The following is a 17,997-nucleotide window of genomic DNA, read 5'->3' on the forward strand; positions in this document are numbered from 1 at the left end:
ATATAAACATAGAAAAATATAAGAACAATCTCACTTAACAGTGCAGTAAATGGGAAAAAAAAAATCTAGCACCAAGACAATAAAATCCTGCGATGCACCGTTTTTTCAGTAAAAGAGAAGAACTGAACGATCGTTAGTTAAAGTGTGACAGTTTCCAGCCCTGAGGATTTTTGTTGCTGTAAAAGATTAAAAAACTAAAGACACCGCCTGGGGATAATGAAGGTGCTTTAGAATGTAAACATTATTTTCAAGTTATGATGCTAAATATGCTGCTGCCATCATTAATGCTTGCATCAAATGTACAAAATTTAAATAATCTAGATTGGACAGATTAGATTTAAAATGTAACGGTGCAAAACTACAATAATATAAAAAAAATAGACAAAATTAATCATTTTTCTCCTCTTACAATGTTGCTCGTATGGTGCAGTGGCCTGAAAAGACAGCACTGGCTACATTTACGTGCAGTCAATATTCGTGTTAAGATAAATATTCTGGTTTCTGAAACATTTGGAATAACCCCAGGGAGATCCTCATTCAGACCACAGCCACAGGCGACGCCATGACTGCAATTGCACTTCATGCCACCAGGGGTGCTGTTTGCATGTTCAACCTTATTTTACACAGACACCACAGAAGAAGACCGGCGCTGCAGCCGCTGCAGGCTCGTCTGGATGTTGTTAGAAACAGAGCGTTAGCGGCAAGAAGTGGTGATATGTTCAATGACGCGATGCACCATCATTTTCAGTAAAAGAGAACTGAACGATCGTTAGTTAAACTGTATCACAAGTAGTTCCTGGACTCAAAAGACCAGATTCTTTGCGGATCGGTGTGCTAGCAGTGGTGTGCTAGCAGCGGTGCGGGTGGAGCAGCCTGTCCTGTCAGCAGCAGCCTCATCTTCAGAGGATAACGCCAATACATGGCTGACTTCATCTGCTTCGCTGCTCCACGTTCAGCTCCATCTCTGTTTACTTCTCAGACAACTTGCAGGCGGAAGTTGAGCAGGAAAAAGTCGACTGTGTCACGCACATTTCCGCCATGTCTGATCGAGTAAATGCGCTCACAGCTGATCACCGTGATCGACTGGAAATTAATCGCGATCACCAATCACGATCATATAATCGCCCAGGCCTAGCTTGTAGCATGTAGTTCACCTGACAAAGGTGGGAAGGAGGCGCCCTTTGTATGTTACTGACGTTTTGTTAAAGAGTTATTGAGACTGAAAGTCTGTATCTGTCAATATTGTGGCAACTTCAGTGGACTGTTCAGTGAATGACCTAATTCATGGCCACAATTTATTATTTCGTGGCCACAAACTAGCTTTTTCAGTCGCGTTTACATCACGAGTTCTCATTTTGGAGCTCAAACTTACCGCGGTGGAGCTCAGCTTGTAGCATGAGCTGAGGACGGCCATCTGTGGTGTGAATGCTGAGCGCGTGATCACTCTCTTGTGGCGCTTTCTTTTCGGCTTGAATAGCAATTAATGATTGTGAAAGGCATACTGGACGGCACTATATCGAAATATCGGAAATGTGTTTAAAACTTATATCGCCGTTATTGAACAAAAATATAGCGTGGTATATTTTGCGATGGAAAATTTGTCCAGCCCTCGGCTGTCAGTTTTTGTCGCATTAATTGAAATTAATTAGACTCTGTCTTTTTTTGAGATGTGCTGCTGAATCTGAATGGTGATAATGAGGCTTTTCCTTGATTGATCTCTTGCAGAATCAAGAGTTTCCCAGGCCGCTGTCCCCAAACCAGACCCAGTGGGTGAAACCATCCACCTGCGCCCACAGGGCCTGGGGCTCTGGGCTCAGGGATGTCGCGGGTGGTCTCTCGCTGGCGACTCTGGTAAGGTCTCCTCCTGAGCTAAGGAAACTCATCATGGAAGAAAACCTTTTTTTTCTCTCAAATTGTATGTAAAATTTATTTCTTCCTTGATTTCTCTCTTTTGTTGAATCAGAACACGTGCAGAGACGACGAGAGGCCAGAGCGACAGCAGCGATGGAGCGACACAGGGTGGAGCCAGGTGAGCTGACGGTGTTCCTACCAAACCTGCATGACGCAAACACACGTTTTAAATTGATTGTTTCCTCAGAATCAGAGCAGATCAGAGCAGCTTGATTTGCTGATTGTTATTTTAAACCGTGTATAAAACCCCTCAATCTCACTGCTGTGACTCTACATTTTCTGTTGACAGGGAAAGTGGCTCAGCTGGTGGAGCCAGAGGAGCCGGTGGAGCCTGCAGAACCAGTGGTGCCACTGGAGCTGGTCGAGGCCGTTGAACCGGCGGAGTCCGTCAAACCGACTCTAGCTGGCGACTCTGGTAAAGTCTCCTAATCGATTTCTCTCTTTTGTTGAATCAGAACACATGGTTTAATACTGGCTGTCAGTTTTCGTCGCATGAATTGAAATTAATTAGACTCTGTCTTTTTTTGAGATGTGCTGCTACATCTGAATGGTGATAATGAGGCTTTTCCTCGATTGATCTCCTGCAGAATCAAGAGTTTCCCAGGCCGCCGTCCCCAAACCAGACCCAGTGGATGAAACCATCCACCTGCGCCCACAGGGCCTGGGGCTCTGGGCTCAGGGATGTCGCGGGTGGTCTCTCGCTGGCGACTCTGGTAAGGTCTCCTCCTGAGCTAAGGAAACTCATTATGGAAGAAAACCTTTTTTTCTCTCTCAAATTGTATGTAAAATGTATTTCTTCCTTGATTTCTCTCTTTTGTTGAATCAGAACACGTGCAGAGACGACGAGAGGCCAGAGCGACAGCAGCGATGGAGCAACACAGGGTGGAGCCAGGTGAGCTGACGGTGTTCCATGACGCAAACGCACGTTTTAAATTGATTGTTTCCTCAGAATCAGAGCAGATCAGAGCAGCTTGATTTGCTGATTGTTATTTTAAACAGTGTATAAAACCCCTCAAACTCACTGCTGTGACTCTACATTTTCTGTTGACAGGGAAAGTGGCTCAGCTGGTGGAGCCAGAGGAGCCGGTGGAGCCTGCAGAACCAGTGGTGCCACTGGAGCTGGTAGAGGCCGTTGAACCGGCGGAGTCCGTCAAACCGACTCTAGCTGGCGACTCTGGTAAAGTCTCCTAATCGATTTCTCTCTTTTGTTGAATCAGAACACATGGTTTAATACTGGCTGTCAGTTTTCGTCGCATGAATTGAAATTAATTAGACTGTCTTTTTTTGAGATGTGCTGCTGCATCTGAATGGTGATAATGAGGCTTTTCCTCGATTGATTTCCTGCAGAATCAAGAGTTTCCCAGGCCGCCGTCCCCAAACCAGACCCTGTGGATGAAACCATCCACCTGCGCCCACAGGGCCTGGGGCTCTGGGCTCAGGGATGTCGCGGGTGGTCTCTCGCTGGCGACTCTGGTAAGGTCTCCTCCTGAGCTAAGGAAACTCATCATGGAAGAAAACCTTTTTTTTCTCTCAAATTGTATGTAAAATTTATTTCTTTCTTGATTTCTCTCTTTTGTTGAATCAGAACACGTGCAGAGACCACGAGCGTCCAGAGCGACAGCAGCGATGGAGCGACACAGGGTGGAGCCAGGTGAGCTGACGGTGTTCCTACCAAACCTGCATGACGCAAACACACATTTTAAATTGATTGTTTCCTCAGAATCAGAGCAGATCAGAGCAGCTTGATTTGCTGATTGTTATTTTAAACCGTGTATAAACCCCCTCAATCTCACTGCTGTGACTCTACATTTTCTGTTGACAGGGAAAGTGGCTCAGCTGGTGGAGCCAGAGGAGCCGGTTGAGCCTGCAGACCCAGTGGTGCCTCTGGAGCTGGTAGAGCAGGTTGAACCGGTGGAGTTCGTCGAACCGACTCCAGCTGGCGACTCTGGTAAAGTCTCCTCCTCGATTTCTCTCTTTTGTTGAATCAGAAAACATGGTTTAATTAGGGCTGTCATTTTAATCGCATTAAGTGAAATTAATTAATTTCTGTCTTTTTTTGAGATGTGCTGCTGCATCTGAATGGTGATAATGAGGCTTTGCCTTGATTGATCTCTTGCAGAATCAAGAGTTTCCCAGGCCGCCGTCCCCAAACCAGACCCAGTGGATGAAACCATCCAGCTGCGCCCACAGGGCCTGGGGCTCTGGGCTCAGGGATGTCGTGGGTGGTCTCTCACTGGCGACTCTGGTAAGGTCTCCTCCTGAGTTAAGGAAACTCATCATGGAAGAAAAATCTTTTTTTTTTCTGTCTCAGATTATATGTAAAACGTATTTCTTCCTTGATTTCTTTCTTTTGTTGAAGCAGAACACGTGCAGAGACGAAAAGAAGCCAGAGCAAAAGCAGCAATGGAGCAACACAGGGTGACGCCAGGTGAGCTGACGATGTTCGATACCAAACCTGCGTGACGCAAACACACGTTTCAATTTGATTGTTTCCTCAAAATCAGAGCAGATCAGAGCAGCTTGACTTGCTGATTGTTATTTAAAGCACTGTGTAAAAACCCTCAAACTCAGTACTGTTACTCTACATTGTCTGTTGACAGGGAAAGTGGTTCAGCCGCTGGAGCTTGTGGAACTGGTGGAGCCTGTCAAACCAGTGGAACCAGTACAGCCATTGGTAACACCACCACAGGTGGAGCCTGCAGAACCAGTGGTGCCACTGGAACCGGTAGAGCCTGTGGAGACAGAAGAGCCGGTGGAGACAGTAGAGCCGGTTCAGCCGGTAGAGACAGAAGAGCCGGTGGAGACAGAAGAGCCGGTAGAGACAGAAAAGCCGGTGGAGACAGAAGAGCCGGTAGAGACAGAAAACCCGGTGGAGACAGAAGAGCCGGTGGAGACAGAAGAGCCGGTGGAGACAGTAGAACCGGTTCAGCCGGTAGAGACAGAAGAGCCGGTGGAGACAGAAGAGCCGGTAGAGACAGAAAAGCCGGTGGAGACAGATGAGCCGGTGGAGACAGTCGAGCCGGTAGAGACAGTCGAGCCGGTGGAGACAGAAGAGCCGGTGGAGACAGAAGAGCCGGTGGAGACAGAAAAGCCGGTGGAGACAGAAGAGCCGGTGGAGACAGTAGAACCGGTTCAGCCGGTAGAGACAGTCGAGCCGGTGGAGACAGAAAAGCCGGTGGAGACAGAAGAGCCGGTGGAGACAGAAAAGCCGGTGGAGACAGAAGAGCCGGTGGAGACAGAAAAGCCGGTGGAGACAGAAGAGCCGGTGGAGACAGTCGAGCCGGTGGAGACAGTCGAGCCGGTGGAGACAGAAGAGCCGGTAGAGACAGAAGAGCCGCTGGAGACAGAAAAGCCGGTGGAGACAGAAAAGCCGGTAGAGACAGAAAAGCCGGTGGAGACAGTAGAGCCGGTAGAGACAGTCGAGCCGGTGGAGACAGAAAAGCTGGTGGAGACAGAAGAGCCGGTGGAGACAGAAGAGCCGGTAGAGACAGAAGAGCCGGTAGAGACAGAAGAGCCGGTAGAGACAGAAAAGCCGGTGGAGACAGAAAAGCCGGTGGAGACAGTCGAGCCGGTGGAGACAGAAGAGCCGGTGGAGACAGTCGAGCCGGTAGAGACAGTCGAGCCGGTGGAGACAGAAAAGCCGGTGGAGACAGAAGAGCCGGTGGAGACAGAAGAGCCGGTGAAGACAGTCGAGCCGGTGGAGACAGATGAGCCGGTGGAGACAGTCGAGCCGGTGGAGACAGAAAAGCCGGTGGAGACAGAAGAGCCGGTGGAGACAGAAGAGCCGGTAGAGACAGAAGAGCCGGTGGAGACAGAAAAGCCGGTGGAGACAGAAGAGCCGGTGGAGACAGAAGAGCCGGTAGAGACAGAAAAGCCGGTGGAGACAGAAAAGCCGGTGGAGACAGTCGAGCCGGTGGAGACAGAAGAGCCGGTGGAGACAGTCGAGCCGGTGGAGACAGAAAAGCTGGTGGAGACAGAAGAGCCGGTGGAGACAGAAGAGCCGGTAGAGACAGAAGAGCCGGTAGAGACAGAAGAGCCGGTAGAGACAGAAAAGCCGGTGGAGACAGAAAAGCCGGTGGAGACAGTCGAGCCGGTGGAGACAGAAGAGCCGGTGGAGACAGTCGAGCCGGTAGAGACAGTCGAGCCGGTGGAGACAGAAAAGCCGGTGGAGACAGAAGAGCCGGTGGAGACAGAAGAGCCGGTAGAGACAGTCGAGCCGGTGGAGACAGAAAAGCTGGTGGAGACAGAAGAGCCGGTGGAGACAGAAGAGCCGGTAGAGACAGAAGAGCCGGTAGAGACAGAAGAGCCGGTAGAGACAGAAAAGCCGGTGGAGACAGAAAAGCCGGTGGAGACAGTCGAGCCGGTGGAGACAGAAGAGCCGGTGGAGACAGTCGAGCCGGTAGAGACAGTCGAGCCGGTGGAGACAGAAAAGCCGGTGGAGACAGAAGAGCCGGTGGAGACAGAAGAGCCGGTGAAGACAGTCGAGCCGGTGGAGACAGATGAGCCGGTGGAGACAGTCGAGCCGGTAGAGACAGTCGAGCCTGTGGAGACAGAAAAGCCGGTGGAGACAGAAGAGCCGGTGGAGACAGAAGAGCCGGTGGAGACAGAAAAGCCGGTGGAGACAGAAAAGCCGGTGGAGACAGAAGAGCCGGTGGAGACAGTAGAACCGGTTCAGCCGGTAGAGACAGTCGAGCCGGTGGAGACAGAAAAGCCGGTGGAGACAGAAGAGCCGGTAGAGACAGAAAAGCCGGTGGAGACAGAAGAGCCGGTGGAGACAGAAGAGCCGGTAGAGACAGTCGAGCTGGTGGAGACAGAAGAGCCGGTGGAGACAGCAGAGCTGGTTCAGCCGGTGGAGACAATAGAGGCTGTGGAGCCGGTGAAGTTGGTTAAAAAGTCGAGCCGGTGGAGCTGGTTGAGGACACTGTTCAGCTGTTGCAGCGGGAAGAGCCGGAAGAGCTGGAAGAAGTGATTTCTATCCACTTCGCTCAGCTGGACAGAAATTTGGAAATGAAAACAATGGAAAGGAAAGTGGGGACGGAGAGAAAGAAGACAGAGGGGGAAAGAAGAAAAAATTCAGAACAAATTTAGGATAGAAAAGAAAAAAAGAGGGCTACATTTCTAGGCATATTTAGGTTAAACCAAACCAAAAAAAGAGACAATTTCTAGGCACAATTCAATTAAACCCCCAAAAAAATTAGAAGAAAAAAAGGCACAAATAGGTTAAAAAAAGTGTCTTTTATTAAGGAATAGCGACGCTGGAAAAGAAGAAGACTGGAGTTTATGTCACAATGTGTGTCCGTGTGTGTGTGTGTGTGTCTGCGTGTATGTGTGCATTGAGGAAAAAGAATAAAAAAAAAGAACATTATAAATTGACCAAGACTGCAGGATATTTTGTCCAGGGTTGTTGCTCATATTCTACGTATACAGTAGAGTTGTACAGTCTGACAGACAAAACCAAAAGCTTCCTGCACCCGTTCATTAATTACAGTGAAATGTGTGTGTCGCTCCAGTCCATCAGAGCAAATATCGGATGTCTAGCTGCTGATAGACAAGCAACAAAGAAAAGTTGTTCCATATCAAAAATAACAGAATTATTGCTAAATGTAGTTTATTGTCTCTGACAGAAAAAGATGAGATGTTGTTTGGATCAGAAACACTCGTGTCCAGTTTGCTGGTCGCTCCACCATGTTTCCATAACAAACCCTGAAAGCCTGAACAGCTGAGCTGCTGGAGGAACGAGTTTTGTCCTTGAAGAGGCTTCTGTTTTTAATCTGTGTGAGCACAGAGCAAACCCATTCATTCAAAACCTCCTGTGTGATCAAGGAGCTTAAATCACTTCAGTTTATTGAAAGGCAAGAAGCACAATCTGTATTGTGACATTTGGCAAATTCAGTCAACTTTTCATTCGTGTATTTTTCAAGAGTCCACAAGCCAATTCACAGATACGCATGAATTATTGATTTCACGTTTAATGATAGGATGATCAACATTCTGAAACAGGTATCAACTGAAATGACTGGATCAGACTGTAACTGGGTTTTTATTTCAAGGTAGAAAAAAACACAAATGCAGAGATTTAAATTTAAGACGTGAACTCTGGTGGATTAGCTTAAACTTTTCTAATTCTCACACATTTTTGTGTCATGGGTGCAGGGTGGAAGGACCCAGGCGCAGGCAGCAGGCACGGTTAGAAAGGGTCTTTTATTCCGAAAACTCAGGAGGTCAGGAACTCAGGAAAAGGCAAACAGAGCTGAGGTGCAGGCAGGGACACGGACGCAGGAAGACAGACGCACAAGGAGCCGACAAGACGCACCAGGAGAGCAGGACTTAAATAGGGGGGCAGGACAGGTGGAGCACATTAGGGAGATAACGAGACAGACCAGACAGGAGCAGGCAGGTGACCAGGCAGGAGAACATGAGGGCAGACCAACACAAAACAGGACCCGAGCGCCCCCACATGGGTGCAGGGGCACAGGGCGTGACATTTTGTGGTAAAGGTGTGTACATTTTTGTGGTTTTTGCAATGATTATAGTTGCTGAACACAGTAAATACATTCCCTTTCACATCTATGTCTTCTTCTGCAGAGAAACGTCCAACGGGATGCTATTCTGTGAACTCCACTGACGCTGTTTTGTAGTTTTAGATCACTTTATCTTATATATCCCTTTCAACTACAAATCACATTTCACTGGTCAAGCTGCTACAAATTTCTCCTGTATTTTACATTTTCTATTCAGTCTCTTTGCTACCTAAAAAACATTTCATTGCCTTCCTGAATAACAGTTTACTCCTTCTTGTAGTCCTCCAGTTTCAGCTTCTCCGTGTTGTTGCTGATGAACGCCGGGTCGTTGCTCGCCTGCACTTTGTCGAAGAACTTGAAGTCGGCCACGTAGCGGCCGCTGGGCGTGCTGAACAGCACCAGCTTGAACTCGTAGCCTCACAGGATCTCCTGCGGGACGTAGGAGGTGCAGCTCTGACACGTGGCCGCCGTGGGCTCCATGGTGGCGTTGAGGGTGACGAGCAGCTCGAAGTCGCGGGTGAGCAGGTTCTCCGCCGTCAGGCCGGACAGGGGTCTGCGCTCGTCCAGGACGTGGTAGAAGGTGAGAGGCAGGATGAGGAACGGGCTCTCGCCGCTGGAGTCCATGTGGAAGTCCACCGAGCTCTCCTCCTCCGTCACGTTGGACTGGAACATGCAGAGATGCAGCGGAAGCCGTAGCCGATGGCGGTCTGAGATTCAAGTGAGAAGACGAAGGCCCCCGTCAGCGTCTCCACGTTCAGAACGCAGGGCGTGTGGTTGGAGCTCAGGCCTGGCTCGAAGTCGCTGTTCCCCATGCCGATGAAGTAGAAGATGACCCCGAAGATGAACCAGGTCATGATGAAGGTGGAGACGAACAGGGTGAGCTTGTAGCGCCACTTCATGTCCACCGCCGTGGTCCAGATGTCGTGCAGGTACAGCTTCACCATGCCCTCCACGTTGTCGATGCGCACGTTGTTGTGGCCGTCCTTGTTGACGATCCTCCTCAGGACCGCCGACTTCCCGCTGGCCATGCTGCTCCCAGTCAGAGGAAGATGAATGAACGGAGGTTTGGCTTCGGCTTCAGCCGCAGACGAGCTGACGGAGCAAGAAGAGGAGGAGGAGGAGCGTTGGATCTTCGTTTGAATGATGCACACAAGCTTAAAATCTGACCAGGAATAGGTTTAGAATTCCTCACGAAGCTGTTAATTTTAATATGAAAGGCACGTCTCAGTTGCAAGTTTATAATAAAAAAACCATTGTTTCAATAAAATGCATTCAAGTAAATGTGAAGGTCGCCATTTGGACAGTGTTTCCTTCTTCTAAACTGATCTCCTGAGCTGGATATTACAGAGACGATCTAATCGAGGGTCTTCGGGAGGAGGTTCCTCCACCCTCAAACAGCTTGACCAACTCCACACCTACTCTGTCTCGTGCCAAATAATCCATCCAGTGTTTTTCAGATACTTTAATATTAGTGTTTATTATAACACTGAAGCGTATTTTCTCCATTTGGTTCGTTTCCATTACACTCACAGGGAATTCTGTTCTAAATTGTGTTTAAAAAAAAAAAAAAAATCCTGATCACTAATCAGTAATTAAATAACAAGAAGTTCTGACAGGAAAAGACGTCGTCCAACCCTGAGAGTTGAATTTTCCACTGATAATCTGATTTCCCTTTTATCACACAGTAGTCTTTATTACTGTTATGTTGTGTATTATTGTGTCAAAATTGCAAAATCAAGGAAGAACAAAGTGTATACTGACTGCAGTTCACCTTGAAACTAGGACTACCTTCAGATCTTCTGGAAATACGAAGAGTTGAATGAATTTGTATGAAAATACAGAATTAGTCACGGCGTCCACATCCCGACAGAACAAAGTGACTCTTGACACAGTTGAAAGTTAACCTGGCGGTGAACCATTGCAGGAGCATTTCTAATAATGATTGATAAATCTGTGTGGCGCTCACCTCCTGCTCTGCTGCGCCTTCCAGCAGAACTCAGATTTAGCCTCCTCTTGTCTCGGTGTGACAGTCGCCGTGTGAGCCGAGGCCGAAGCGGCTCCACAGCATCTAGTTCAGCGTCTTCCTCCTCCTATTGTCCCGAGCTGTGAACCCTGAACTTTGGCACGCTGCTGCTCGCCGGACGGGAGATGAGACACAAAGCCGGGCTGTAAACGCTGATCTGCATGTGGGTTGGCTTTTTGTTCTTCCCTGCGCACAGGTGGGAACTACAACCCCTGAACACAGCAGCGTGTCGTGGTTGTTGTTGCTTTATACACACACATCCAGGTTCACTGCTGCCTGCCGACTAAAGGACTGAAGGACAAACCTGAGATATCGGCCGCTCTCTTTCTGTGTCACAGACACATGAAGTCCAGGATGAGCAGACATTCAATGAAACACGGAGAAACAAAGTCAGAAAGCAGCAGGAAAAGAAATCAGTTCACCTGAAGAAGAGAAGAAGGTGTTTAAGTTTCAACACAACTATAAAGAAATAAAAGGAGCTCAAGTATTGACCGGTCTGGGCAGTAAAGGGAGAAAGAAAGAGTCTGGGTTATTGTCATAGGAAGTTAACAGCAATTTATATGGTTAAAGTGTGAATGTAGCTGAAAAACCAAACAAGTGGTGAGTGGAAAATCAGTCTGAAACGAGTGTTTCTGTATTATTGTTACATGAAGAGGACGAATAAAGAGGATTAATTTGTTCTAATTAAGAAGAAAATGGTTACAAATTGAAAGTAAAAGTCTGAGCGATGAAAGAAGCTTAAAAAAATTAAATATATAGTATCATTAATCATTCTTGTATCATAAAAACTGGACAGTAATCATATGATACAAATAAATAAAAAACATGAACATTTTAGAGTTCAAGAAAAGAAGCCTACAAATGTCCAAGTAGTACCTTTTAAACCTGAACTGGCTCCATGAACATCTCTCAGAATTCTGACTTTATTCCCACAATTCTTATTGAAGTTACTCCAACTGACTGGATTTTCTTGTTGCATCTTAGTCATTTTTTCACACATTTCTAAATAATTTTTCATCTTCTATGAGAGAAAATGACATTTCATCAACCAGATAAAATGTACTGATTTTAAATTGAAAATCAAAAATTAAACCATGCTTAAATTCCAAACCTGTCTGATGTGGTCTGAATAATTACACACTGTAAAAATATATTTTATTTTTTTCCCATTTATACATTCGCTGTTTTGTGAAGACCAGTTCATTTTCTCTTTCTTATCTCTAATATTGTCCTTATCAATTTGAAGTAAAACTTATATAATTAAAATAAATGTATAATATATACATATAATTAGTATTGAAAGCAGTTCAAGTGTTCATCAAAACATAAGAAGTGAGCAAACTTTAAGACGAAGAAATGAAAGAAATGACTCAGATTTGACCGATGAGAGGAGTTAAAGTGTTGAATGAAGCTTCAAAAAGGAGAAAATTATCTTCATGAAGAGAAAACAGAAAAGTGTAAAATTACGAAAAAATGAATGACTTTAACCCTCCTATTATGCTCATTTTTTAGGAACAGCAATGATGTTCCTGGATCAGTTTGACCCAGGTGCATGTTTATCTATCCAAAAGATGTCCAAAACCAAAGAAATCCTAAAAATCATTGTTAGTCTGTCATTATTAACTCAATTACGAGCTATTCTATCAATATTTAGTGCAATGGTGTTCTTTGCCTCTCACAGGTTCAGTTAGGATAATTCACTCATTTTTTTCTGAAAAAAAAACATATTCAAACATTTTTTTATTTGTTTCACCACTTCACTGCTTTCCAAAGACCAACAAATAAAGCAATAATTTTAGATGACATTGAAACATAACATTTGAATTTTTCCCTGATTCTTCTCTGGGGCTCCTTCAGTTGGATTTCCAGTGTAAACCTGCATGTTCAATGGTGTTTGCATCACATGCTGCCCAGTTTTTTTATCCCATATTTAGCTGTTTTGGAAGACATGTATTGCCTAAATGGGCAGTGACCTCTGAATGCCTCCAGCCTTTCCTCCGCTGTGACATGAGGGTCTGGGTTATAGAGTAGTGGAGGTGGTTCGACCCACTTGTCCCACACTGTCCTCAGAGCTCCCAGGTTGTCTCTCCTGTCTACCAGCCCTTGTCTTTGGATTATCAAATCGGATTACTCTGGAGAAAATGTGAAAAGTCTCCAGAGACGTTGTGGCTCAAAACCTGGCCCTGCCTGTCTCTGCATCCCACAGACCGGCTGTCGATTCATCCTTCGACCTGTAGACCCCAGGCAGGATGAGGAGCCCCAAATACACTCCTGAATGTGTTTTGTCCAACTCCTTCCACTTCTCCCCAAAAACACACCTCAGCCTTTAAAACGGCGATTCCGTCGACCTGCTGGTGGATTCGCGGACTTCTGGGAGCAGCTCTAGTTTCTGTCAGGCTCGATCTGTTTCTGTTTTTCCTTTCAGGAACACCTAAACGGCACTTTCCTATCGGCATGTCCTAGCATCCAGTCGACATTACAGGGTATACTTCAGTGTGTGATGCTGTGTGTGCATATAGCTGAACCTATCAGACGCACTGTATATACAGTATGTTCAGTGTTCAGGTGTGTGACTGCTGCTGTGTCGCCTGACGGTGTGTTCAGGTGTGTGACTGTGTGTTTCACCAGCAGCTGTTAACATTTCACAGGAGTTTGGAGACTCGCGCTCAGTTTGATCAGAGCCTCTCTGCTTTAACGCCCTCCAGCTTCCTCTTACAAAATGTTCATGTTGCTCTTCAACATTTCAGCGTCATATCTCTGCTTGCTTCCGCCGGATGCCGCCAAAACAATCAGCGCAGAGTGTTTCAAATGTGACGAGGATCCGCTACATGCGGACCCCCCCCCCCCCCGCGGAACGCACATTTGTGCCCCCCCATACACTTGATATGCCCCCCCTGAGACGAATGTCTGGCAACAGGTCTGGTCCAAGGGATTTTTGTCTGTTTCATCAGTTGCCTTTAATTTTTTATTTATCTTTTTTTTTTTTTTTTTTGGTTAAAGGTCTAGACCTCAGGCAGACCAAATCATTATGTGGTCATGCTGTTATGATGTGGTTTAACAGCAATACACTGCACACATCAGACAGCAAACATATATTCATCTTCCATTTATTCACTTATATTGAGAAAGGAAGCCTTGGGCTTTTATTCAATCACAATTCACTTTGCTTTTTCCAATTGATTTCCACATGGTTTGGTTTGTTGTACATCCTGGCAGACATGTAATCTGGTTTGAGGTGGATTCTCATTTTAAGAGCTGTGTTGTGATCCATCTACAATAAGCAGTAAGTTAGGCTACTTTTATCAAGAATTTTGTTTAATGTGGTATCGAAATCTGCATTTTTAATGGAGCCAGGATCATAATGTAACCAGGCCACAGCGCAATTTGTTAAAAACTCTGATTATTCTATTCTTCTTCAATAGGAGGAGAAACTTTATGTCAACTTCTCTGTCTACTTATTCACATTCTGGACACACAAAGATGCAGCAGGTCTTCTTTTCCAGATGAACCACAGTGTCTGTGGGATGCCGTTCACATTCGATCGCCTCTGAGACACAAAAGCAAACCATCAGATTGAGATCTGTGTGGTAAACATGGCACAGTGGCTGCATGCCTGCATGCTGTGGGAAGGTGGTTCACACTGTAACTCAAATTCAACAAGCCGCGTGCAGACAGCCTGGGTCTCAGTCGTGTGCTATTTTCACTCCCCTGACTGAAATACACTGTACATAAATTAGCCGTTTGTATTGTCTATTTCCTCTTTAGAGTCCTCCTGCAGGCCGGATCGTACCCTCTGGTGGGCCACTTCATCCTCTGGGCCATATGTTCAGCACTACATTCAGTCAAATCAAGGAAAACCTTAAATTATTTGAAAATATAAAAGTGTACAAGCTGTTTTTATGGTGCAGGGTTGGCAGATTTCACAGAGGACCTTAACACTGTCATCAGAACTGTTTTTGTTCCCAGCAGGCTCTCAGAGATCCACACAACATCCAATTCTCGGTCTCTGAAGAGTCCAGAGGGGATTTTTTGACTTATAAAACAACATGTAATTTATTCTGGGTGCGAATAAGAACCTGAGGTCCAGAGTGGTTTGACAGAAGCACCGGCTCTACACAAAATAATCCATGTCAGGCTCAGTTGAATGAGTCGTTTCAACTATTTAAAAGTAAAATGTGAGTGCCTGGGGTTAAGTTTAATTGTGAAAGAGGTTTGTGATTAGATATTCTGAAATGAGGAAGCTGGTGGTGAGTTGGAAGAGGATGTATCAGAGGATAAAAACTCCGGTAAAAGCCTCTTAGATAAGGATAATTCTGAATCAATGGAGACATTTATATGGATAAATAATGCCTGGAAGGTCGCTATGAATGTCTTTCAGTCAACGCGAGGGTGTGTTTTCTCTGGTTTGACTTTCCTTCTCCTACAATCCTGCCTGATGGTTAACTGATGTGCCTACTGAACAATACAGAGATATATCAATACAATGGGTAATAAGTTGTGAAAGATGCCTTATCCATACCATGTAATTTCGGTTTTTCTGCATTGTACATTTTTATGTTGCCACCGATGTTGAATGTTTTTGACATTCTTCTTTATTTCTTCATTTCTAGTGTGTTTTCGATTTTTAGGCTGGTTTTCATTGTTTCTCTGCCTCTTACATTTCCTTGTCCCGATCGTATCGTTAATGGCTTGTAGAGAGCAAAGAGGCCAAAACTGGAGAAAGAGATCCACAGACGTTTCTAGATTAGGACTGTCAATGATGCAGTTTTATCTGGACACAGGATAAACCAGGACAGGTCTCCAGTCCGTCACAGGACAAACGCAGAAAGACAGAAAACCATTTCTATTCCTCTATAAATCCGAATAAAGCCTAATTCTGCTCTAAACTGACTATGAAAACACCTGAAAACTTGATTCAGAATTAAGTTTAAATCCGAATAGATCGGTAGGCTTATTCTCCTTTGGAAGTGGAATTATATGCTAATTAGGCTGGTCGTTCTGCGCATGCTCCGTCGTGATGACGCAATTTTCCAAGATGGCGGCCCGCGGTCAGCGTTTCGACTCGTATGGAGACGATTTATTTAACGGCAGTTTTAGAAGATTGGATGTAATGAAACGAGTGGATCGACGGGCGCTTAACAACACGGACATTTTCAAAGCTGCAGCATCGAAGTTAATCAAGAAAGAAAGACAAGAAAAACACTGTTTACTTCCGGGAAGCGTCAGTGCGTCACGGCCGCCCCCTGTCCAATCAGAACGCTTCTTAGACCCGGGAGAGAGGATTAATCCTTCATTTTTCATTTATAAACACCAAGCTAATGAACGTTAGTCTGCATTAGTTGATTCAGAATAAACCAATTCCGAATTAAAACACCATCTAAACACTCATTTGGGGACAATTTAGGGTCACCAGTTAACATCACATGCATGCTTTTTGACTGTAGGGGGAAACTGGAAGAAAACCAGGCACTCATGGGGAGAACATGCAAACTCCTAATAGATGATGATGATGATGATGATGATGATTATAATGATAATAATAATAATAATAATAATAACATTATTATTATTATTAGTAGTAGTAGTAGTAGTAGTAGTAGTAGTAGTAGTAGTAGATTGATGTTATTACATTTATGTTGTAGCTCAACATTGGGTTGGACCCTTGGTGGGCCCTTTTTGGCCCACATGCCGTATGTTTGACACCCCTGATTCACAGTCTTGCACCAGGAATCGCCTAGACGTGTCTAAAACCAGCAGGATCCATGTCGTCCGGGTGGAAGCAGGTCCTCCTCCTGTGGAAGGTCCTCCCGCACTGTGCGCGGTGCTGTGCCAAGCCTTTCCTCCCCCTCCCCCTCCCTCCCCCCTCCCTCCTGCTATCACGGCCCCCCCACCCCGTCTGATTTGTTCATCTCCATTTTAGACAGCCCTGACGCACCGGCGGGCTTCCTGCGTGGGACGGCGTGCCGGGACCGGGACACGCTCAGCTCCGGATGGTCCATGTCTCTCACCGGCAGGCAGGTAACACAGACAGCGGGGCAACGATGGCGCGCGCGTAACGCGCAGTGGGAGCGGGGAGCCGACAGAAGGGGGGATGTGAGACGGGAGAGGAGGGGGGTGATCATCCAGATGTGCGGGACATGATTCCTGTTATTGATGATCTGGCGTTCGGGTCGGTCTGTTCTGATCATACATCCTCAGAACCGGCTCAGGCGCGCGCACCACAGTCCACGCGCCGTCATATATAATGGTAACCCCAGCTGTGGGAATATGTCTCATCTGGAGCGTGCTGCGAGTTTCACCCACTGACCATTTGTTGTAAAATGTGGACGTGATGTGAGCCCATGTAATGGATCAGTCGCTAATCTGCAGTGGGATCGCGCATTATGGAATAATGCTGTGAGAAAAATTCACAGGAACGGAAAAAAAGTTATTTTTCACACATATAGCAAGAACACTGACCACAAGATAACAAAGAAAACATTAGAAATGGAATGAAAAGATGCAGATTGAAGGACTGCTTCAGTTGGAATACCTTTTTCTGGGACATTTAATCGTATTTTGCATCAGGAAGCATCGAATTGCATCATTATGATGTGATTGCATTTATTTTCTTTATCAGATTTTGTAAAATGTGGACTGCTTCAAACAGTTCTCATATCTGTTGGAAGTACATCACTAGGAAATCTTAAATATTTCTTCAAAAATTCTATTTATGAGTATTTATTGCAGCTATTTAACTGGTCCAGTCCCAGCAGGATTCAATAGGTCTGTGTAGACTGAAAGGAGTTTGACACATTGGGTGGTCTCACAGTTTGCTTTTGGTTTTGAAAAATGGAGGGTAAAACTAAAAAGAACTACTTGTTTCTATGAAATCAAACATTTTTTTAATAACTGATTTTCACTCTGTCTTAGTCTACAAATGTTTACATTACTTATGGCGACTGTAACTGTAATTGAACTACTATATTTAATTTAGGGCCAGTCTGTGTGCTGCTGTCAGTCAGTATGTGATGGAAACACTGATTTGAGGTGGTGGAAATGCAGGTAATCTGCCATCCGACAGGGGGCGCTGCGGTGTCCTCAGCCCCTCTATTTCCCTCAGCCTTGAATTTGATTATCCCAGGACTGCATCACCAGCTCTCTCAGACTGCTCACGTGTTAGCATTTGTTTTTATTAAGGTCCATATTTAACCGTTCATGTTAAGACAGAAAATCCATCTGCATTGTAGCGCTTTAGTCCGTTCTAAAAATCAATGCTATAAATTATTCACACCCGTAATGCATTTTGTCCATCAGTCCTTACATCCGTTGGTTGGTTCATTTATTCTATTCTTATCGTGTGAAGTTTCCATCAAGATGTTGTTATATTTGATTGAATGTATCATATTTAAAGTTATGTACATAAGAAGTTCGTTTTTCTGAATAGAGGTTAGTTTCATGAAATTGTGTTTTTTCCTGGCTGGAGTTTCCCAGTCCGTGAATAAACGTTGTTTTTATGTGTGCACAGCTTCCCCAGGACTGAATCGGTAAGTGACCTGGGCC

The 17,997-nt window shown here is 45.5% G+C and overlaps 1 protein-coding gene across 1 annotated transcript; it reads right to left on the minus strand.

Moving 5' to 3' along the window:
• Positions 1-7,848: 7,848 nt before the first annotated feature.
• LOC115405792 (ATP-sensitive inward rectifier potassium channel 15-like) lies at positions 7,849-10,541 on the minus strand. The gene is made up of 2 exons (XM_030115495.1): positions 10,399-10,541; positions 7,849-9,524 (listed from the first exon to the last, which is right to left on the minus strand). Exon 2 carries the CDS (start codon positions 9,458-9,460, stop codon positions 9,086-9,088), a length of 375 nt encoding a protein of 124 aa, XP_029971355.1. The 5' UTR covers positions 9,461-9,524; positions 10,399-10,541; the 3' UTR covers positions 7,849-9,085.
• Between the last annotated feature and the right edge of the window lie 7,456 nt (positions 10,542-17,997).

This window comes from Salarias fasciatus, chromosome 18 (genome assembly GCF_902148845.1).
Source record: "Salarias fasciatus chromosome 18, fSalaFa1.1, whole genome shotgun sequence".
Taxonomy (NCBI): domain Eukaryota; kingdom Metazoa; phylum Chordata; class Actinopteri; order Blenniiformes; family Blenniidae; genus Salarias; species Salarias fasciatus.

Bases quoted from the DNA above. Each gene is read 5' to 3' on its own strand.
- LOC115405792 (XM_030115495.1), bottom strand. From the start codon at position 9,460: ATGGCCAGCGGGAAGTCGGCGGTCCTGAGGAGGATCGTCAACAAGGAC.